Source organism: Pseudophryne corroboree, chromosome 6 (genome assembly GCF_028390025.1).
Source record: "Pseudophryne corroboree isolate aPseCor3 chromosome 6, aPseCor3.hap2, whole genome shotgun sequence".
Taxonomy (NCBI): Eukaryota; Metazoa; Chordata; class Amphibia; order Anura; family Myobatrachidae; genus Pseudophryne; species Pseudophryne corroboree.
In genome coordinates, this window is record NC_086449.1 from 21357699 (window position 1) to 21381215 (window position 23517).

Below are 23517 nucleotides of genomic sequence, written 5' to 3' on the forward strand. Positions count from 1 at the left end.
CTGGTCCTGGTCCCAAAAATACGGGGGACAAAAAGAGTAGGGGTCCCCCGTATTTTTAAAACCAGCACCGGGCTCCACTAGCTGGACAGATAATGCCACAGCCGGGGGTCACTTTTATATAGTGCCCTGCGGCCGTGGCATCAAAAATCCAACTAGTCACCCCAGGCCAGGGTACCCTGGGGGAGTGGGGACCCCTTCAATCAAGGGCCCCCCCCCCCCCCCAGCCACCCAAGGGCCAGGGGTGAAGCCCGAGGCTGTCCCCCCCCCATCCAATGGGCTGCGGATGGGGGGGCTGATAGCCTTTGTTGTCAAAGAAAAGATATTGTTTTTAGTAGCAGTACTACAAGTCCCAGCAAGCCTCCCCCGCATGCTGGTACTTGGAGAACCACAAGTACCAGCATGCTGCGGAAAAACGGGCCCGCTGGTACCTGTAGTACTACTACTAAAAAAATACCCAAAAAAACACAAGACACACACACCGTGAAAGTATAATTTTATTACATACATACACACATACATACATACTTACCTTATGTTCCCACGCAGGTCGGTCCTCTTCTCCAGTAGAATCCAAGGGGTACCTGTTGAAGAAATTATACTCACGAGATCCAGGGGCCCAGGGTCCTCGGAGAAATCCTTTGTAATCCACGTACTTGAAAAAAATAACAAAACGCTTACCCGAGCCACGCACTAAAAGGGGACCCATGTTTTCACATGGATCCCCTTTTCCCGACTGCCAGAAAACCCACTCTGACTTCTGTCTAAGTGGGTTTCCTCAGCCAATCAGGGAGCGCCACGTTGTAGCACTCTCCTGATCGGCTGTGTGCTCCTGTCCTAACTGACAGGCAGCACACGGCAGTGTTACAATGTAGCGCCTATGCGCTACATTGTAACCAATGCTGGGAACTTTCTGCTCAGCGGTGACGTCACTTTAGGTCAACCGCAGGGCAGAAAGTTCCCACCATTGGTTACAATGTAGCGCATAGGCGCTACATTGTAACACTGCCATGTGCTGCCTGTCAGTGAAGACAGGAGCACACAGCTGATCAGGAAAGTGCTACAACGTGGCGCTCCCTGATTGGCTGAGGAAACCCACTTAGACATCAGTCAGAGTGGGTTTTCTGGCAGTCGGGAAAAGGGGATCCATGTGCAAACATGGGTCCCCTTTTAGTGCGTGGCTCGAGTGTCCGTTTTGTTATTTTTTTCAAGTACGTGGATTACACCTGGATTCCCCGAGGACCCTGGACCCCTGGATCTCGTGAGTATAATTTCTTCAACAGGTACCCCTTGGATTCTACTGGAGAAGAGGACCGACCTGCGTGGGAACATAAGGTAAGTATGTATGTATGTGTGTATGTATGTAATAAAATTATACTTTCACGGTGTGTGTGTCTTGTGTTTTTTTGGGTATTTTTTTAGTAGTAGTACTACAGGTACCAGCGGGCCCGTTTTTCCGCAGCATGCTGGTACTTGTGGTTCTCCAAGTACCAGCATGCGGGGGAGGCTTGCTGGGACTTGTAGTACTGCTACTAAAAACAATATCTTTTCTTTGACAACAAAGGCTATCAGCCCCCCCATCCGCAGCCCATTGGATGGGGGGGGACAGCCTCGGGCTTCACCCCTGGCCCTTGGGTAGCTGGGGGGGGGACCCCTTGATTGAAGGGGTCCCCACTCCCCCAGGGTACCCCGGCCAGGGGTGACTAGTTGGATTTTTGATGCCACGGCCGCAGGGCACTATATAAAAGTGACCCCCGGCTGTGGCATTATCTGTCCAGCTAGTGGAGCCCGGTGCTGGTTTTAAAAATACGGGGGACCCCTACTCTTTTTGTCCCCCGTATTTTTGGAACCAGGACCAGGCGCAGAGCCCGATGCTGGTTGCTTAAATATGGGGGAACCCCTGTCAATTTTTTTCCCATATTTCGGCAACCAGGATCGGCTCAAAGAGCCCGAGGCTGGTTATGCTTAGGAGGGGGGACCCCACGCAATTTTTTTTTTAAATTTTACAGTGTTTAATTAAAAAAAAAAAAAATAGAACCCCATGCACGGATCACACAGATCCGGCCGAGATTAATTGTAAAAAAGTCGGCAGTGTTTTGCTAATCACTGCCGTAAAAAACACAAAAAAAACACGAATGACATCGACATCGGAAGAAAAGAAAAACCCGAATACGACAGCTTAGTAAATCCATCGTAACAAATTCAAAAAGTTGCAGTTTTACACTTTCGATGTCATTCGTGATTGAACTTTGACCTGAAACGGGAAAATACGAATCTTAGTAAATTTACCCCATAGTATCATTATAAAGGAAAATACCAAAAAAACAAGAAGATACCAAGCAGGTCAAAATACCTTTTGGATCGTTATAACCAATATTATTTTTACTAAGAAACAACATACATATTGATGGGTAGAGTAAAACGCACACTAGCGTTTCTACCCACTCCATCCTATTTTATTTTGTCTCAATAATCTACTCTATTCTCTCCACTCTGAATCTTCAGTTAATATTTTTCATACTATTTGTCTGTCCATATATGTGAATACCGGTACTAGGATTTTTAATACAACAACATACATGTTATATTTATTATATATATTTATTTTTTCTAAATAAATCAGTTTATTTTAAAATATACATAAGGCTCTTCTGTGGTCTATCGTGTATAAGCGGATCTTCTGTGGTGTACCGCTCCTGATAGGCTGCCGGTCCGCAGCAGATTTGAAATAGTAGGGCTGCAGTCATAGGAGCCGCAGTGCCGCCGCCCTCTGCCTCCTCCTCGCTACACCTCCACCACCCTCAGCCGCACCGCCGCCCTCAGTCTTTCACTGCACCTCTGCCTCCTCCGCACCAATGCCAACCACAGCCTCCTCATCCACCGCACCGCAGACCACAGCATCCTTAGCATCTCCGCTGCTAAATAGGTAATCCTACCCTGCTGCCGTTCTCTCTCCCTAGTCCCTACAGTATACCCTTGCTGTCCCTCTCTCTATCACTCTCCCTGTCCCTATGTCCCTGCTGTCACTTTTCCTGTCACTCTCTGTCACTCTCCCTGTCCCTGCTGTCACTCTCCCTGTCCCTCTTTCACTCTCCCTGTCCCTGCTGTCACTCCCCCTGAATTTTTTCTCATTCCATGTGGCATAATATGAATTTTGGCTCATACCATGTGCTATAATGTGAATTTTGGTTCATTCTGTGTGCTATAATGTGAATTTTGGTTCATTCAGTGTGCTATAATGTGAATTTTGGTTCATTCAGTGTGCTATAATGTGAATTTTGGCTCATACCATGTGCTATAATGTGAATTTCGGCTCATTCCGTGTGCTATAATGTGAATTTCGGCTCATACCGTGTGCTATAATGTGAATTTTGGTTCATTCTGTGTGCTAAAATGTGAATTTTGGCTCATTCCGTGTGCTATAATGTGAATTTCGTCTCATACCGTGTGCTATAATGTTAATTTTGGTTCATTCTGTGTGGTAAAATGTGAATTTTGGCTCATTCCGTGTGCTATAATGTGAATTTCGGCCCATACCGTGTGCTATAATGTGAATTTTGGTTCATTCTGTGTGCTAAAATGTGAATTTTGGCTCATTCCGTGTGCTATAATGTGAATTTCGTCTCATACCGTGTGCTATAATGTTAATTTTGGTTCATTCTGTGTGCTAAAATGTGAATTTTGGCTCATTCCGTGTGCTATAATGTGAATTTCGGCCCATACCGTGTGCTATAATGTGAATTTTGGTTCATTCTGTGTGCTAAAATGTGAATTTTGGCTCATTCCGTGTGCTATAATGTGAATTTCGGCTCATTCCGTGTGCTATAATGTGAATTTTGGCTCATACCGTTTGCTAAAATGTGAATTTTGGCTCATTCTGTGTGGTATAATGTGAATTTCGGCTCATAACGTGTGGTATAATGTGAATTTTGGCTCATTCTCTATGCTATAATGTGAATATCGGCTCATTCTGTGTGCTATATAATGTGAATTTCAGCTCATTCTATGTGCTATATAATGTGAATTTCAGCTCATTCTGTTTGCTATAATGTGAATTTCCGCACATACTGTGTGGTATAATGTGAAATGGGCACCAGTACTAGGCAGTATAAGGGGTCCTACTATTGTGGTGTATAAGGAGTATATGGTGTGGTAAACTACACTGAAGGATACGCCCCCTTGTGAGTGACCATGCCCCGCTTATCCAGGGCGTACATGCCTTCGGTGCGCACATAATTGCAACCTTCACTTTTCCATATCCCCACTTCAACCACTGTGAGGGATGGTATTAGAATTGTGGCGCTTGAGATGACGATGGTCAGAATACTGAAAGTGTTAGGTTATTACCCTAACCCTCCCTGCCTGCAGCTTGTTCCTAAACTGCAGTTGGTAGAGCCCATTCCTAAACTGCTACTGCTGGCCAGGGATGACTCTGCTTGTCTCCAGCCTCCACCACAAGCAGAGCTCGCTGGCTACTTTTAGAAGCCCTGCAAACGCATTGTCGCCGCCCACTGGGGAATGTATTTTAGCTTTACAGAAGTGCGAACGCCAGAGCGCCTGGAAAATCATTTTGTGCAAAACAAGACCAGCTCTGTAGTTACTCTTCGTGTGTTTTGATTCTAACGACGGAGGGACGGCTTTTGACATCACACACCCGCCCAGCGAATGCCCAGCCATGTCTGTGTTTTTTCTGCCACGCCTGCGTTTTTCTAAGCACTCCCTGAAAACGGTCAGTTGATACCCAGAAACACCCACTTCATGTCAATCTTCCTGCGTTCGTCCGTGTGACTGGAATGTTCGTTAGATTCTGTGCAAACCCACGAGGCTCATTGTACCCGTACGACGCACCTGCGCATCGCGGTGCATACGCATGCGCAGAAATGCAGATTTTTAGCCTGATCGCTGTGCTGTGAACAATGGCAGCTAGCGATCAACTCGGAATGACCCCCATAGTGCTATGGATTGTATGAGGAAGGGGGCCCCAAATTGGTGTGTTGCTTAGGGCTCCGTGAGGTCTAAACTTGCCTCTGGCAGCGGCCATAGCAGCAGCTTTAGTGGGCATGCCTCACCAGCCACTGACCTCACTGCACGCCACTGCCACAATGTCCGTGATACATTATGTCACACACTGCAATGACACCAAGACATTATACCACATATCACAATGCCCGTGATATAGTATGCCACACACCGTAATGCCTGTGACACATACCGCAATGCCCGTTATACCCTATGCCACACACCGCAATGCCCGTTATACATTATGCCACACTGCAATGCCCCTGAGACATTATACCACATACCACAATGCCCGTGATATAGTATGCCACACACCGTAATGCCTGTGACACATTATGACACACACTGCAATGTCCGTGATACATTATGCCACACACCGTAATGCCCATTACACATTAAGTCCTACAGTAAGGCTTTTAATTACTTTTAAATTACCTGCTCGCTGCCAGGGGTTTCATGCTCTTGGTTCCATGCACGGTGCCAGGGGTTTTCATGCTCAGGGTGCTATGCTCGTTGCCAGGGGTTTCATGCACTGGGTGTCATGCTCGTTGCCAGGGGTTTCATGCACTGTGTGTCATGCTCGTTGCTAGGGGGTAGTGCTTGTTGCTAGGGCTGTGCTCCCAGTGCCACATATGCCCCCAGTGCCAGATATTCCCCCACAGTGCCAGCTACTCACATGCCCCCAGTGCCAAACATAGCCCCACCGCCATGTGTCAGGTACACATATACCCCCCCAGTGCCACATATGCCCCCTCAGTGCCACATATGCCCCCAAATTGTTCCCCCTCCCCCTGTGCCAAATATGCTCCCCCAGTGCCAGTTAAATTGCCCCCCCCCCCCTCCTGTGTCCCTCCTGGGTCTCCGGCGGGTCTGTTAAAGGAAGTGCCGCTTCATGAGCCAATCAGAGCTCACGAACGCCACTTCATTTATTAGACCCACTGGAGACCCAGGAGGGACACAGGAGAGGAGTGAGCTGTGCCCTCCATGTCCCTCCATCACAGCAGCGACGGGAAGGAGGGAGAGGAGACAGCAGATTGACATGCGGACGCTCATCCGCATGTCAATCTGTGCTAAATCAGTGGCGGCGCCCCCGCAGCCCTGCGCCCCCAATCCACCGCAAGGGCTGCGGGGGCAGTAGTTACGCCACTGACCGGGACACTGCAGAGGTAAGCCATGGTGGCATAGGTTAGGTTTAGGCAGCGGTGGAGGGTAAGGGTTAGGCTATGGCCCAGGGGGGTTATGGTTAGGCTGCAGGGAGGGAGGGTTAGGGTTAAGCTGCGGGGGGGGGGGGGGGGTCATGCCCCTTTTATTGAGGCAACACCATTTTTATTTTTTTCCTGCTGGTCTCCGGTGTACGCAATTGATCTTTTTTTTACATTTATTTCTGGGGATGGGGGGGTGGGGGGAGGGATAGGGACACATTTTTTTTTCATGTTCGCGCTGGGAGCCATTTTGTCTGCAAACAGACCTGGATTCACATGTCATGGACTTCACCAGTGACGTTAGTTCAAATTAAAGCAAGAGGAGAGAATCCGCCACTGCTTCTGCGACATACATTCTCACCAGTGAAACGTTCCCTCATTTGGAAATACACAAGCATAAATATAAAACCCGTGCTTTCCTCTCAGCCAGGTGTTTCCAGGAGGACATATTAAAACTGAAAGTCATAATATTATAATTTAAAGAGACGCAATGAAGAAATAATTCTCTTATTAATTTTATTCAATCGCACGACAAAATACACAGGTAGAAAAATACTTCTTTCATTTCTAATATGTAATGTACTGTACAGTACTGGAAATACATTATAATGACCGTAGACTTGCAACCAATGTAACACTGCCGCTATGCAGAGCCTTGTGTCTGGGGACTGTGATAATTGTATAAGAGAATTTCTCTTTTCAAATATTGCCTCTGTCTAATTGGTCTCTCTGGGTTATCTAGCAGGACACCACTGTCCACAGGGACCCCGTCAGCTAAATATATATATACATGACATGTATACTGCTCTGCACTATCAGAGAGTTGCTGATTATATTCCTGGCAAGAGATTCAGGTGGGAAAATCATTCCTTCATTAATGTGACTGATCTGTAAAACCTATGCATCCGGATAAGGGGCTCATTATCATTATTATTATTATTACAATTTATTTATATAGCTCACACATATTTACAGGCTCATAATGATGACGTAAGTATAACGACCCTCGTTATCTCCGCCGCATATACTGCTTGGTCACTGTGTACCCGGACTCAGCCAGCGTGTGGGTATTTATTTTAGGAATCTCTTTATCCTTTAAATGAACTATAATTTCATTGCATATATCATGTAGTCATTTAACTTCAGCACATATTTATGGCATATGGGTAAAGGAGCGTTCCTTCTCTGTATGTAATGTTAGGGGGTAGAAGTGAAATAATCGGAACGATGTTACGAATATTGCAATCAGTCATACAGTATAGTGTCCACTGCTTTCTCGTGTCACGGTGTGCCCAACATCCCACCGTTACCCCCCAGTCTCATCATACCCTAGAAGATTTAACCTTTTCAAATGTCATTATTCAACCACTTGCCTGGCATGATGGCATCATTTGTAACCACACCAGGCTGTGCGTTATATGATCTGGTGGCAAACAGGGCTACCGGTCAGAAACACATAGTGGCCGGCTGCCGGAAGATAATCTTCCTGCAGCCACCAATCACAGAGGTACCTTCCAGCCCGTCTGCATCCCTGCTCCCTCCCCCCAGTGTCTGCCGTGCTACTGATAACTATCGAGTGGTCAGCATGGCAGGACCCTCCACCCGGCGGCTGCAGGGAGGAGCAGCCGGCCAGCAAATGTAAATGACTTGTCAGCTAAGTGCTTAATCAGATGGCTAAATATAGCATTATACTATAATGAAATACATTGTTTATTGTCTACTTTTATGTTGGGATTTGCAATAATAGCTGCTGAGACATTGTCCAGGCCCGTGGTGTAACTTATTATGGAGCCGGGGAGGGGTTATACCTCTCCTGCACTGCTCAAGACTTTGTATCCTCCATGTGCCTCTACTTACAGTAACCATCCTGCCTTCACAAACTGGTAATGTCATCACATAGCAACATGTGCATTGAGATGGAGTTGTTGTTGGTGGTAATGTGTATGTGTGTGTGTGTGTGTGTGTGTGTGTGTGTGTGTGTGTGTGTGTGTGTGTGTGTGTGTGTGTGTGTGGGGGGGGGGGGGGGGGGGGGTATACCTCTCCTGCACTGCCCAAGACATTGTATCCTCTATGTGCCTCTACTTACGGTAACCATCCTGCCTTCACAAACTGGTAATGTCATCACATGGTAACATGTGCAATGGTGAAGGGGTGGGATGTGTCTCTCTGCCACAGAATACAGTGGACCCTTACACTACAGTACTGATCTTAAGTGGATCAACAGTAATATCTATGATTCAGTATCTGGACCATAGATCTACACTAAAAAGGTCTACAATCAATATGTCTACCACTAATGGTATACATGCATTAGGTGGGGCAGATGTAACATGTGCAGAGGGAGTTAGATTTGTGTTGGTTATATTGTTTCTGTGCAGGGTAAATACTGTCTGCTTTATTTTTACACTGTAATTTACATTTCAGTTTGAACACACCCCACCCAAATCTAACTCTCTCTGCACATGTTACATCTGCCCCACCTGCAGTGCACATGGTTTTGCCCATTAGAGAAAGATTTTGCTTTTTGCGATCCATGCTGAATTAGGCCCAAAATCAAGAAATGTTGACCTATTTTTTCTACCTACAGTATTATTAACCTCAATAACATTCATTTGAAGTATTTCACATTCAATTTTGATCAAATAACAGCTCACAATATTGTTCACCAATATTGTCCAAAGGATGTCTGGCCAAATTAGGCAATGGAGCAGCACCACAAACACACGGCAGTGACTTTAAGAATATAGCTCATCTATGAAACATTGCGCTACAGCAGTGGCAGACAGGATGGCAGTTTTATAAACGATATGGATCCATAGAAAGAATGTTTTCAAAAGAAGAGGCACCAGGGCAGTACAGGAAAATGGAGGTGGAGTATGTATTGGGACAGCAGATCCACTCTACACTATAAATCTACTGGGAATCATATCCTTAAACCCAGTACCTCATTGTAAATTCTTCAATACACTATTCTGGTATCTCAACCCTATACTTTACTGACAACTATTCTTATACCTGAACCATTTTGCTAGGTGAACTCTCATCAGTGATCCCAGAGGAGGTGAAAATGTATTACCTACTAACATACTAAACTGGCTATGCCCAACACCGTCTGATCTTGGAAGCTAAACAGTGATGGGCTTGGTTAGTACTTGGATGGGAGACCTCCTTGGAATACCAAGTTTTAGGTTTCTAATAACTAGGATACTCTGAGCCTAACACTGACAGCAGACTCAGCAGTTTTCTATTCCTTCTTACTAAGACTCAACAGTGACACAACATGTTGTAATCTAGGTTTTGATCTAGCTACTGTCTAATGGCAAAGCATTTTCACTCTCTGAAGTGTACTCTGAGAAGCATATTCTGTACCAAATGAATGGAACGTGTCTTAGCTGTCCTCAGAATATTTGATTTGGCCTCTTGTGAATCATTAACCCAATTTGGTAGAGATATTGAAAATTTATTTCTGCTATCTGTACATTTGTCAGATATAATACCACTGAGTAGGACAGCTCTATGGTTACACAGAGCTGTTCCATATTTAGTCTTCTTTCTTTCATTTTTTTAGACAGACACACATATTTTAAATACCTATTAATAATTTTTTGTTTAGGAATTGACATATATAACTGAATTTCTTCAGGAAGAGTGCACCCACACAAGAGTCTACTTTCTTCTTCTCCCGTTTACTTTTTCATCTGTGTCAGTAATAAAATGTAGGACTTTTGGGATTTCAAATTTTATCAATTTTTTTTTTTTTAAAGGCCGGCAACCTTGGTAGAAATCAGTCCTAAGTGTGTGGCCCTGATTCGCATTTCCTATGATTACCATCCTTACTAGATGCCTGCAGACCAAGTCTATCCTGTGTGGAGGATACAAGAGACTCCTCAGACCCTTGATCAGACAGCGTGGACTACCAAGAACCACAATAATTTACACAACAACCCTATCACAGTGATGTTATACATGGAGCACTACTCTGAATGCTGAACATCTCTACACCAATCCAACTTTCCCACCGTTTGCTGCTGAGTAGATTGTCTTCTATGACTATGAATAAGTGCAACCAAACAGAGATTTCTGAATTTATTTTACTAGGGATTCAGGGTTCCTGGGATATGCAATGTTCCCTTTTTTCTATATTATTTGTGACGTACCTCTTAACAATAACTGGAAACGTCTTCATAGTTGGGTTGGTTATGAGAAGTCAACTGCTTCACACCCCAATGTATTTTTTCCTCTGTCATTTATCATTATCTGACATCTTGTTGTCTACAAATGTGGTCCCTAACTTGCTATGCACCTTACTATGGTCAGGTAAGACCATATCAGTCAGGGGCTGTGTCACACAGTACTATTTTAGCTGCTTATCAACAATATCTGAGTGTTTCCTCCTCACAGTGATGTCTTACGATCGCTATTTGGCCATTTGCAGACCACTGCATTATGTGACTATCATGGACATCAGCCTCCGTCTCCACCTTGTGATGTGGTCTTGGTTGCTGGGCTTTCTTATCAGCCTGTCTGCCATAATTTCAATGTCTACTCTGCAGTTTTGTGGGTGCAATATCATTGACCACATCTACTGTGACGTCTCACCCCTGCTTGAGGCATCTCGCTCAGTCACTTCCATTGTGGAAATCGAAACTGTTGTATTCTCTATTCCAATTGTGCTTTTCCCTTTTATGTTTATTATTATAACTTATGTCAGAATTGTCCTCACTATCCTGAAGATCCCCACAACAGCTGGAAGACAGAAAGTCTACTCCACCTGCAGTTCCCACATCGCAGTTGTCACCATGTACTATGGCGCCTTAATTGCTAAATATACAGTGCCATCTTCTGGACATTCGGTGAATTACAGCAAGGTAATTTCCCTCCTGTACGTTGTGGTTACACCACTACTGAATCCTGCAATATACAGCCTGAGGAACCAGGACATAAGAGTTGCTCTGAGGAAAGTGATATACTGTAGCTAAGAAGAATGAATTATATTCAAGCCATGTGGACACTTGGAACGGACATGTTGTGTGGGAGTGTCCCAGGCATGTCATGGGCTTGTAGAAATACATTCCCACTTGTTGGATACTTGTTTATAGAGATTTGATCTTTTAGATGTATCTTTTGCACCCAGCAATGGGTTGGTGCAGGTGCCAGTATTATTGATGGCAGCTGTATATGGAAAACAGTAGGCGGAGAAATGAAAATGCATAAAGACTGACTTGTACTTACATATATGAACTGATACTCGAATTTGCATAAGGTAGTAACTCTGATACTTAATACTTATGAAAACAGGTAATACTTGCTTATGGCCAGGAGGCTCCAAAAATTCATGTGGCACTCCCGGCCGCCCCGGAAAAGTGTTCATCTCCCAGATTTGGTCTCCTCCACCCACACCCTCACCCCCAGCAGCAGCTAGTTCCCCATGCTGAATTGCATCATTGTAGCCCCACCCCTCATAATCTGGGCATTGTATAGCAGGGTGGGGCCATGATGATGCCATTGTGCATACATGACTATGCACCACCCACCTAGGATGATGCCACGCCTCCTTTTGTGCCGACCTTGCTGTCCCTTCTAGTCGATAAATATGTTGGAAGTATAGCAGCCGCGGACATTTGCATATGTCGGCACTTTGACTCTGAAACAGGTCCACTCAGGGGCGGATTGGGATGGAAAACCAGCCCAGGAAATTTATGGAAACAGCCCTAATGGGGTGCGGTCTGGTGAGGGGGGTGGGTTCCTTCCTCATAGGGCCTGATTGTACGCAATTGCAGCCTTCCTTTTGCTGAAGTTGTGTCTGAGACGGATTGGGAATTAAAAGTGGCCAGACATGGGCAGCACTAGAGGTCACACATACCGTGTAGCCATGGCAGCGTCACAGAGTTGCTCCACTGCTGAAATGGAATAACAGAATGAATGGGAGCAGCGCAGTGTACTTAGGGCCTAATTCAGACCTGATCACAGCAGCAAATTTGTTCTCTAATGGGCAAAACCATGTGCACAGCAGGTGGGGCAGATGTAACCTGTGCAGAGAGAGTTAGATTTGGGTGGGTTATTTTGTTTCTGTGCAGGGTAAATACTGGCTGCTTTACTTTTACATTGCAATTTAGATTTTAGTTTGAACACACCCCACCCAAATCTATCTTTCTCTGCACATGTTGTATCTGTTATATCCCCCCCCCACACTGCAATGCACATGGGGGGTCATTCCGAGTTGATCGTAGCTGTGCTAAATTTAGCACAGCTACGATCAGGCACTCAGACATGCGGGGGGGACGCCCAGCACAGGGCTAGTCCGTCCCGCATGTCAGTGCCGCGATGCTTTAGCATTTGAGGAGTAACTCCTTGCCAGCGCAGCTCCTGCAGCTGGACGGGAGAACCTCTTCGCTGCCTGGGTCGCAACGGCTGCGTGTGACGTTCGGCCGCCGCGGCCCGCCCCCCCAACGTTGGCCGCACCGCACCCCCTAAACGGCGGCTTAACGCCGCCGTCCAGCCCCCTCACTCCCAGCGGCCGCCTCTGCCTGTCAATCAGGCAGAGGTGATCGCTAGGCAACGACGGCCTTCGGCCGTCTGGCATGCTCCGGTGCACTTCGGCACCGGCACATGGGCAGTACTGACCTGATCAAAATGACCCCCCTGGTTTTGCCCATTAGCTAACAATTTTGCTGCTGCGATCAGTTCTGAATTAGGCCCTAAGTGCGGCGGGCTGCCTGTCATGTGCGTGGTGGGGCCACATGACAACAAACAAAACAAGCTCCGCAGACACGTAGGCCTACCAGGAATGTTCCTGGTGAACCCTAAGGCCAATCCGCCCCTGGGTCCACTGTATTAAGGTGCCTTACAATTGCACCATGTCTTTGCGTATACTGATGTAATTATGTATTTAAGCTTACTCAAGAAAAAAAAATATTTGCAAAACCAGAACTTTCATTTCTTGAATAGTCTTACAGTATTACAGTAAAATAACTGAATGTTGACTCAAGTAGGAATAAAATGTATTATGAAAATAAAGGCGGTTACAGAAGTAGCTTTTTTAGAGTGACCCATCTGGTATATGGGAAAACCCTTCACATATCTCAACACACTCAATATTTATTCACTTCACACCACCTAGACTAGAGGTTCTCAAACGCGGTCCTCAAGGCACCCCAACGGTCCAGGTTTTAAGTATATCCATGCTTGGCCACAGCACCTCAGTAAATTTGATATGACCACCTGTGCTGAGCCATGGATACACCTAAAACCTGGACCGTTGGGGGACTTTGAGGACCACTTTTGAGAACCTCTGACAAAGACTATGAGGTCTATTCATGAAGTAGTGAAAATAGTGGAGAAGTGAGCCCTGTGGAGAAATTGCCCATGGCAACCAATCAGCTGCTCCGTACAATTGGACAGCATGCAAATGATAAATGTTACTTCAGTCCTGATTGGTTGCCATGGGCAACTTCTCCACTGGCTCACTTCTCCACACGTTTCATTGCTTCATGAATAGACCCCTAATAAATATTCCTAACTATTCATAGCACGTCAATCCAATTCCAAGAAATCAACAGTTATCAGGTGGTATAGGAGGCTGTCTCAGTTACAACTGTCCACAAGAGCTCATTAGGTAAAGCAGCTTGCCTGTTATTGGTCTGTTCATTGTTTACAGAAATTCATTAACAGTTTATTTATTAACAGTTTCTTATATAGAGCAGTATATCCCATTGCACTTTACAATTACAACAACAGTAATAGAATAAAACTGGGTAATAACAGACAGACATAGAGGTAGGAAGGCCCTGCTGGCAAGCTTACACTCTATAGGGAAATAGGCATTGATACCAGTGGTGCAAGTGTGCGGGTACGGTCGGGTACGGTGTACCCTTAAGAATTTGGCAGCGGGTACGCTGTACCGCCACCCGCACACATTTCAGCGCACCACTTTAGGGAGAGAGGAGAGCGCAGCATGCGCCTCTCCTCCCCTGCCTGACACAATGACAGTCTGGCGGCCACGGCATGCACTGAAACGCTGGTTGGTGAGCTAATCAGAGCTCACGGACCGGCAGCTAATCAGGAGCTGCCGGACCACGAGCCCTGATTGGCTTGCGGACCGGTACCAGATCTAAAATACAGGACACTGTCGCAGGAGGACGCGGAGACCGGACTGAGTGCAGGAGGGGCACGTGCTGTGCTCTCCCCAGCATTAGCAGCATCAGAAGCAGAAGACAGTGCGGTGAGTTGCACTGCTGGGGCATATCTGGCACTCTGGGGGCATGTGTATCTGGCAAAGTGGGAGCATATCTGGCACTGTGGGGGCATATCTGGCACTCTGGGGGCATGTGTATCTGGCAAAGTAGGGGCATATCTGGCTCTGTGGGGGCATATCTGGCACTGCGGGGGCATGTGTATCTGGCAAAGTAGGAGCATATCTGGCACTGTGTGGGCATATCTGGCACTGCGGGGGCATGTGTATCTGGCAAAGTAGGGGCATATCTGGCTCTGTGGGGGCATATCTGGCACTGCGGGGGCATGTGTATCTGGCAAAGTAGGAGCATATCTGGCACTGTGTGGGCATATCTGGCACTGCGGGGGCATGTGTATCTGGCAAAGTAGGGGCATATCTGGCACTGTGTGGGCATATCTGGCACTGTGGCAGCATATCTGGCACTCTGGGAGCATATCTGGCACTCTGGTGGGAATGTCTTGCACTCTGGGGGCATATCTGGCACTCTGGGAGCATATCTGGCACTCTGGTGGGAATATCTGGCACTGTGGGGGCATGTGCATCTGGCACTGAAGGGGCATATCTGGCACTGTGGGGGCATGTGTATCTGGCACTGTGGGGGCATATCTGGCACTGTGGGGCAGGGTCGGACTGGCCCACAGGGGAACAGGGGAAACCACCAGTGGGCCTTACTGCCTGTGGGCCCTCCTCCTCCTCTAGGGATCAAGCTCCAGACTATCCTAGTGCACTGGATTTATGCATTATACATATGTTACATTATACTTCACAATAATTTGGTTTATTATATATTTACCAAGGGGCACAGAACATGTAATGGTTAGCCAAACCTCTGTTGTGGTTGGCCACGCCCCCACTGGAACCTGGCTACACCTTTAAGCATGGACCCCTACAGCAGCATTCCCCCGGTGGTCCCTTCATGCCCCACTCCGACACTGTAGGTAAGTGTGATTGTGAGTGTGCAAGAGTAATTATGAAAGTTATACTTTCAAGGTGTGATACTACATGCAGATATCAACCGTGATGAAACCCTGGCTGTGATTAAGGATCTTATATCATCAATGGCTAGTGGCCCTGATGGGTTTACATACCCATAAAATAAAATAAAAAATCAGCGATACTGGCACCCATCTAACGTCTATCTTTGATAGGATATTAGAGGGGGCATAATTTGATAGTGCTACCACAATGGCCACCATCAAGTTGGTCCCAAAACCAAGACATGACTCAGGCCATTGTGCAAACTGCTCTATAGAGCAATTTATCGAATGAACGTAGACCTTAAAAAATATATGTTAAACTACTGGCAAATAGACCTAGTCAACTGCTCCCTTCCATGATTAGGCCTCTAACAATATTGATTTAATATATGCCATCCATGCCAAGAAAAATATTTCTGTTCTAGCTACAGATGTAGCCACCTTTATCTTGACCGATTCTCTGCCAAGACGGACGTTTAGTCACGCTAAGGCAATAGCTGAGTTTAATCACAGGCAGGCGCGTTGAGGCGATTCTAGATACTCAGCATGCATTACACATCTCCACCACTGGGTGGCTAATGCTCCACTAATCGAGTACTCTCGATCGTACAGTATAGTGGCGGATTGATCTACAGCTTTAGCAATTGGTCAGTGACGACTGCAATGTCAATACTGCTGTAGGCGTAACGGGAGGCGGTGGAAAAAGATGATGACCTACACTGTGCTTTTAAAATACATGTACAGTACATGAGCGTCTGAGTTCCCTAAGGCATAGTGGGAATGGTGGGCTAGCGGGAGGCGGTGGAAAATACTGTGCTTTACAAATGCGAGCGTCTGAGTCCCCTAAGGCATAAACCAACACCAATGGGGAGGGGGCCGGGCGCTGTTTGCTGTACTTTTACACATGAAATTGGGAATCTCTCATGAGGTGTCGTGGGCTAGCGATGAAGGCTCCCACCTCCCACGCTGGGGGTCCAGGGTTCGAGACCTGATGTGCCTTTATTTTTATTTATTTTTAATTGTAATAATATACTGTATTATTTTAATTTCATTGTAAGACAGTCAATGGAAAGGTGCACACAAGTTACATATAAATCAGAGTACATCTGCAGGAGCGTTTCTTTACGCTAAATGCAACTACACAGCGGCAATGAGTAGAAATGAGTGTATTCTGACGCAACGAATTGAAAACAGTACAGTAGATCTTTGGCGTTTGTGTATTGCACAGGACCTGAATTCCCTCCCTGTCTACTGCATGATCTGTGCAGGCTCCCAGGGGGGAAGGGCGATGGGGTTAGGGGGAGACAATGGAAAATACCGTGCCTTTGAAATGCAATTATATGAGCGTCCGAGTCCCCTACGGCATAAACCAACACCAATGGGAAGGAAGTGCCAACCTTTTTTTTTAATGTGTACCCGTGACATTCACTTTAATATTTTTTTCTCTCTCTAATACATCCAATGGAAGGATGCACACAAGTTTCACATAAATCAGAGTAGATCTGCAGGAGCGATTCTTTACGCTAAATGCATCTACACAGTGGTAATGAGTAGAAATGAGTGTATTCTGAGTGGGCAAAACAGTACTGTAGATCTTCGGCGTTTGTGTATTGCACAGGACCTGAACTCCCTCCCTGTCCACTGCATGACCTGTGCAGGCTCCCAGGGGGGAAGGGCGATGAGGGCATGGAGAGGCGGTGGAAAATACGGTGCTTTTGAAATACAAGTATTAGCGTCCGAGTCCCCTAAGGCATAAACCAACACCAATGGGAAGGAAGTGCCAACCTTTTTTTAATGTGTTCCTGTAACATTCACTTTATTATTATTTTTTTTCTTTGTTATACATTCAATGGAAGGGTGCACACAGGTTTCACATAAATCAGAGTGGGCGGGGGATTTTCCTACATACAGTAGTATACTGTTGCACATGTCTTGTAACCTGATCGGAACTCCCTCCCTGTCTACTGCATGTACTTTGCAGGCTCCCAGGGGGGAAGGGGAAAGTGGGATGGGGGTAGGGTGAGGCAGTGGAAAATACAGTGTTCAAAGAAAAGGCATAATCAAAACCATGGGGAACTTTGCGGTGTATCGTTATGTGCAAAGACCTCACTTATCCCTATCACCCCTGTGTATTTTAGCTAGGGGATTCTGACGCTCCTTCAGCATTGCCCCATGACCTACCAAATCTGTGCTGTTACTTGCTCCATAGCCGAGGGCCTCCATTGGGCGAGGAGTCACAGGCGGTAGCCATTTCAATTGAGTCTGCCCTGCTACAGAATTGTATGTGTACCATATGGTGCATAGACCCTTAACAGTACAACTGCTCCTGCAGCTTTGGCCTGGTTTATGTGAATAACTCCATCCCTGTCTACTGCATGACCTGTGCAGGATCCCAGGGGGGAAAGGCGATGGGCTAGCGGGAGGCGGTGGAAAATACTGTACTTTTGAAATGCAAGTACTGTATGAGTCCGAGTCCCCAGTATGTTCTTCTAGTGTACTAATTAGCATGAACAGCTTGTAAAGTACAGTGGCAAGTTTAATCTTTCTATGTATAATGGAGAGATCAAAGCTCCTCAGTAAGTTCCTGGATGCCAAGTTCTACTAGTGTACTAATTAGCATGAACAGCTTTTAACTGGATGCCAAATCACCGTACTTAGTATCTCTGTACAGTATGTTCTATTAGGGTACTAATTAGCAAGAACAGCTTGTAAAGTACAGTGGCAAGTTTAATCTTTCTATGTATAATGGAGAGAAATAAAAGCTCCTCAGTAAGTTCCTGGATGCCAAATCACCGTCCTTAGTATCTCTGTATAGTATTTTCTATTAGGGTACTAATTAGCACAAACAGCTAATTAGTACCCTAATAGAACATACTGTACAGAGATACTAAGGACGGTGATTTGGCATCCAGGAACTTAGGGAGGAGCTATTATCTCTCTCCATTATACATAGAAAGAATAAACTTGCCGCTGTACGTTACAAGCTGTTCGTGCTAATTAGTACCCTAATAGAACATACTGTACAGAGATACTAAGTACGGTGATTTGACATCCGGTAAAAAAGCTGTTTATGCTAATTAGTACACTAGTAGAACATACTGTACAGAGATACTAAGGACGTTGATTTGGCATCTAGGAACTTACAGAGGAGCTTTTATCTCTCTCCATTATACTTAGAAAGATTAAACTTGCCACTCTACGTTACAAGCTGTTCGTGCTAATTAGTACACTAGTAGAACATAGAGTACAGAGATACTAAGGATGGTAATTTGGCATCCAGGAAGTTAGGGAGGAGCTTTTATCTCTCTCCATTATACTTAGAAAGATTACAATGGAGAGATTAAAGCTCCTCCCTTAGTTCGTGGATGCTAAATCACTGTACTTAGTATCTCTGTACAGTATGTTCTACTAGTGTACTAATTAGCACGAACAGCTTGTAACGTACAGTGGCAAGTGTAATTTTTCTAAGTATAATGGAGAGAGATAAAAACTCCTCCCTATGTTCCTGGATGTCAAATTACCATGCTTAGCATTTATGTACAGTATTTCCTATCTAGCCAGAAACCCTGCATCCTGTGCAAGTTAGGCGGACAACTGGAGAGGACCCGAAACACGGTTGCTTCCCGTTTCCCTTTCCAGTGTCACATAAACTAGTGGTTGGTCTGCCCCGAAAGCCAAGAGTCTCCTCTTTTGTATGGTACCAGTCCTGAGTCTCTGGGACACCCAGAACCAGAGATATCAGTACGCAAAGTGGACCCATTTTCCCATAGACTATAATGTGCCCATTAATTCAGACCCACCATGGGTTCTGACGCTTGCCATGAGCCTTGTGGGGGTCACAGAAACTTGGGGTTGGTACCCTCCAGTAGCTAATTGTCTTCCCTTCCATACCAACCTAGCGATGAAGGCTCCCACCTCCCACGCTGAGAGTCCCAAAGTGCCAACCTTTTTTTTATATGTTCCCATGACATTCACTTTATTATTATTTTTTCTTTGTTATACGTTCAATGAAAGGGTGCACACAGGTTTCACATAAATCAAAGAAAATCTGCAGCAGCGATTCATTCCGCTATATACAAATACACAGAGGTAATGAGTATAAATTATTGTATTCCGACGCAACTAACTGAGCAACACAGTACTGTAGATCGTCGGCATTTGTGTATTGTACCTAACCTGAACTCCCTCCCTGTCCACTGCATGACCTGTGCAGGCTCCCAGGGGGGAAGGGCGATGAGGGTATGGAGAGGCGGTGGAAAATACCGTGCTCTTGAAATACAAGTATTAGCGTCCGAGTCCCCTAAGGCATAAACTAACTCCAATGGGAAGGAAGTGCCAACCTTTTATTAATGTGTTCCTGTAACATTCACTTTATTATTATTATTTTTCTTTGTTATACATTCAATGGAAGGGTGCACACAGGTTTCACATAAATCAGAGTGGGCGGGGGATTTTTCTACATACAGTAGTATACTGTTGCACATGTCTTGTAACCTGATCGGAACTCCCTCCCTGTCTACTGCATGTACTTTGCAGGCTCCCAGGGGGAAGGGAAAGTGGGATGGGGGTAGGGTGAGGCAGTGGAAAATACCGTGTTCAAAGAAAAGGCATAATCAAAACCATGGGGAACTCCTATCCCTATCACCCCTGTGTATTTTAGCTAGGGGATTCTGACGCTCCTTCAGCATTGCCCCGTAGCCTGCAAAATCTGTGCTGTTACTTGCTCCATAGCCGAGTGCCTCCATGGAGCTAGGAGTCACAGGTGGTAGCCATTTCAATTGAGTTTGCCCTGCTATAGAATTGTATGTGCATTGTACAGTGCATAGAACCTTGACAGTAGAAACTCTCCTGCAGCTTTGCCCTGCTTTATGTAAAACTTGTGTTTTGTCAGTTTGCTATGCGATCGAGCCCGGTGTAACATAATGTGCATAGACCTCACTTATCTCTATCGCCCCTGTGTATTTTGGCAAGGGGATTGTGACGCTCCTTCAGCATTGCACCGTAGCCTGCAAAACTTATACCATCTCTCACTCCATATCCGAGCGCTGCCTGCCATGTGGTGGGGGTTCAGGGGCAGTGGCCATTTTGCCAGTGTGCTATGCGATCGAGTCTGGTGTACCGTAATGTGCATAGACCTCACTTATTCCTATCGCCCCTGTGTATTTTAGCTAGGGGATTGTGACGCTCCTTCAGCATTGCCCCATAGCCTGCAAAATCTGGACTGCTACTTGCTCCATAGCCTAGGGCCTCCGTGGGTCAAGGAGTCATAGGTGGTAGCCATTTCTATTGAGCCTGCCCTGCTACAGAATTGTATGTGTACTGTACGGAGCATAGAACCTCAACAGTATAACCGCTCCTGCAGCTTTGCCCTGGTTTATGTGAATAAAAATAATAATAAAGTGTCTGGAAAAAACTAACATGCATTCGTACTTTAGGAATCGAACCCGGGACTATGAGTATAGGAAGCGGAACACTTCACCACTTCGCCGCAGACAGATGAATAAATCCATTGGTTTTGATTATGCTGTAATGGCTACGGGATTAGGATGCTAACATACTGTACAAAATTCCTAATCTCAAGAGGCAATAGTGAACGTCTAACACGTCCATTTGCGACAGTGTACACTACTGGTTTTATGTTGTTTTGTCCGCGGGACTTGGACGCTCACATATTCATAATGTACTGTAGATGGGAAATATACTGTATGCTGTACTATTTGCATCTGTACCGTATATACTGTATTAAATAATGCAGCGTAATGAGTATTTACTGTATGCAGCGTAATGAGACGCCTTAGTAAAGTAGTCCTTATTATATATTTCAGTATTGTATTTTACGGGAGACCACACGCATGCGCAATGGTGATTGCAAAGAGCGACATCTGGTGGATGATCACAGGTATTACATGTAAAGGTAACGCCAAACGCTCTCTGTGCGATTAGGTACGCCTCTCTGTGCTAGGCGCGCCTCCCTACACCCCGGGACGCTGCGTATGCTCGATCGGGACAAACGCCTCAGCCAGTCAAGATAAAGGTGGCTACATCTGTATCAATGCAAAAAAAGCATGTCATTGTATTTTCTGGCCCTTTAGTCTCCAGTTCTTCGCCTGATGGCAATTTTTTTGAAGGGATAAAAGATCTATATTGTAATTCTCGGGCCATGGTCTTGGCCAATGTGGTGTGCTCCTTGCCATCCAACATTTTCAGTAGAACTAGGAAAGTTTGACTTATTTCTCCCTTTATCTGTCGACTAATAACAGAACCCTTGGGTGGCCAAGATTCGCACCAAACCGGAAATCCATTGGACCACCGTTGGTACTTTACTTGCCATCTACGCAGATTAAATTTTTTTGACTATAACGGGCCCAGACAATTCTCTACCCACACTCCTTGTTACTATCCATGAATATGGCTGACACTCTTGCGATTAAATAAATCATCAGAAAATGGAAGTTCTCGATTTCTGCCTCACTATCTGCATGGGCAGACAACTATTCCTTCCAGTGGCACCTATCTCAGATGAAATACCTCGGTATTCACATTACCAAACAAAACCAACAATTATTTAAGGAACATATTCCTCATCTTCTTTCTCTCATTAAATCTGACCTGGACAATTGATCAGGCCAATGTATCTCCTGGATTGGTTGGGTGAATGCTGTCAAAATGAACATTATTGCATTTCTGCTCTTCTGATTTTACTTATTGTCTTTTACTCCCCATAACTGTGTCAGAACATGAAGAAGAGTATATATTAGAGATGTGCACCGGAAATTTTTCGGGTTTTGTGTTTTGGTTTTGGATTCCGTTCCGCGTTTTGGCAAAACCTCCCTAAAAAATTTTTGTCTGATTCGGGTGTGTTTTGGATTCGGGTTTTTTTTTTTAAACCCTCAAAAACAGCTTAAATCATAGAATTTGGGGGTAATTTTGATCCTATAGTATTATTAACCTCAATAACCACAATTTCCACTCATTTCCAGTCTATTCTGAACACCACGCACCTCACAATACTATTTTTAGTCCTAAAATTTGCACCGAGGTCGCTGGATGACTAAGCTAAGCGACCCAAGAAGGCGGCACAAACACCTGGCCCATCTAGGAGTGGCACTGCAGTGTCAGGATGGCACTTAAAAAAATTGGCCCCAAACAGCACATGATGCAAAGAAAAGAGAAAAAGAGGTGCACTGTGGTCGCTGGACGGCTAAGCTAAGCGACACAAACACCTCAATATCACAGGAATTATTTGTTCTAATCACTGGTATTCTTGGTCCAAATCACTGGAAGAAAATGACAAAATCACTGGAATTATTCGTTCTAATCAATGGTATTATTGGTCCAAATCACTGGAATAAAATGACAAAATCACTGTAATTATTCGTTCTAATCAATGGTATTATTGGTCCAAATCACTGGAAGAAAATGACAAAATTACTGGAATTATTCATAAACATTTGTAGAAAGTCGCTGCTTTCTGAAATGCTCAGATATTCCTGCGAATCCACAATCCTTTCCCAGAGGAAAAAGAAATTGAGAAACCGTTGTTTGAGAACGTTTGTTCTCTTTCCCTTACAAAGGAACAAACCACTTTCCAAGAAGACTGACGTTTTTGGGATTATGGAGACATAATGTTTTTGAATATAAATCCTAAAGCAGGCAGTGTATTAGAGCAAAAGAGTGCAAGAGACCAGCCATGCAGTTTCTGAAATATTATGACAAAATGTTACTGTATTTCATAAGCACTCATTCCTAACTCTGCTAAGTACTGTTTGGTATACTGTATCTGGCTTCCATAAGGTAGTGGTCCATTATTTCATCTTCCATTGACCAATTTGAAAGTGGTAGAAGTTATCGATTCTTTTTTTTTATTTTTATCTTCCCCTATTTTTAATTTTCTCCTGCATAGCCCAGTAAAATGTTGCAATGTTAAGTATTGACTTGTGCCTTCTGGGGGTCCACTTCTTCACCAAACCCAGCCAAATCTCATCCTAACCCTCTGTTCCACGTTCTCTATGTACCCCATCTGTATCACCCATGTCTGTCTACCCCTCCCCTTTAGATTGTAAGCTCTCACGAGCAGGGCCCTCTTCCC

The 23517-nt window shown here is 45.2% G+C and overlaps 1 protein-coding gene and 1 pseudogene across 1 annotated transcript; both read left to right on the top strand.

The window, feature by feature from the left end:
• The first annotated feature begins 9292 nt into the window (after positions 1 to 9292).
• Positions 9293 to 9409, top strand: LOC134937733 (5S ribosomal RNA; annotated as a pseudogene).
• Positions 9410 to 10270: 861 nt separating this feature from the next.
• Positions 10271 to 11197, top strand: LOC134934134 (olfactory receptor 6B1-like). The gene has a single exon (XM_063929635.1). It carries the CDS (start codon positions 10271 to 10273, stop codon positions 11195 to 11197), a length of 927 nt encoding a protein of 308 aa, XP_063785705.1.
• The last annotated feature ends 12320 nt before the right edge of the window (positions 11198 to 23517 follow it).

What these genes read in the sequence shown, in the direction of transcription:
- LOC134934134 (XM_063929635.1), top strand. Translation starts at nt 10,271, where the DNA reads ATGAATAAGTGCAACCAAACAGAGATTTCTGAATTTATTTTACTAGGG.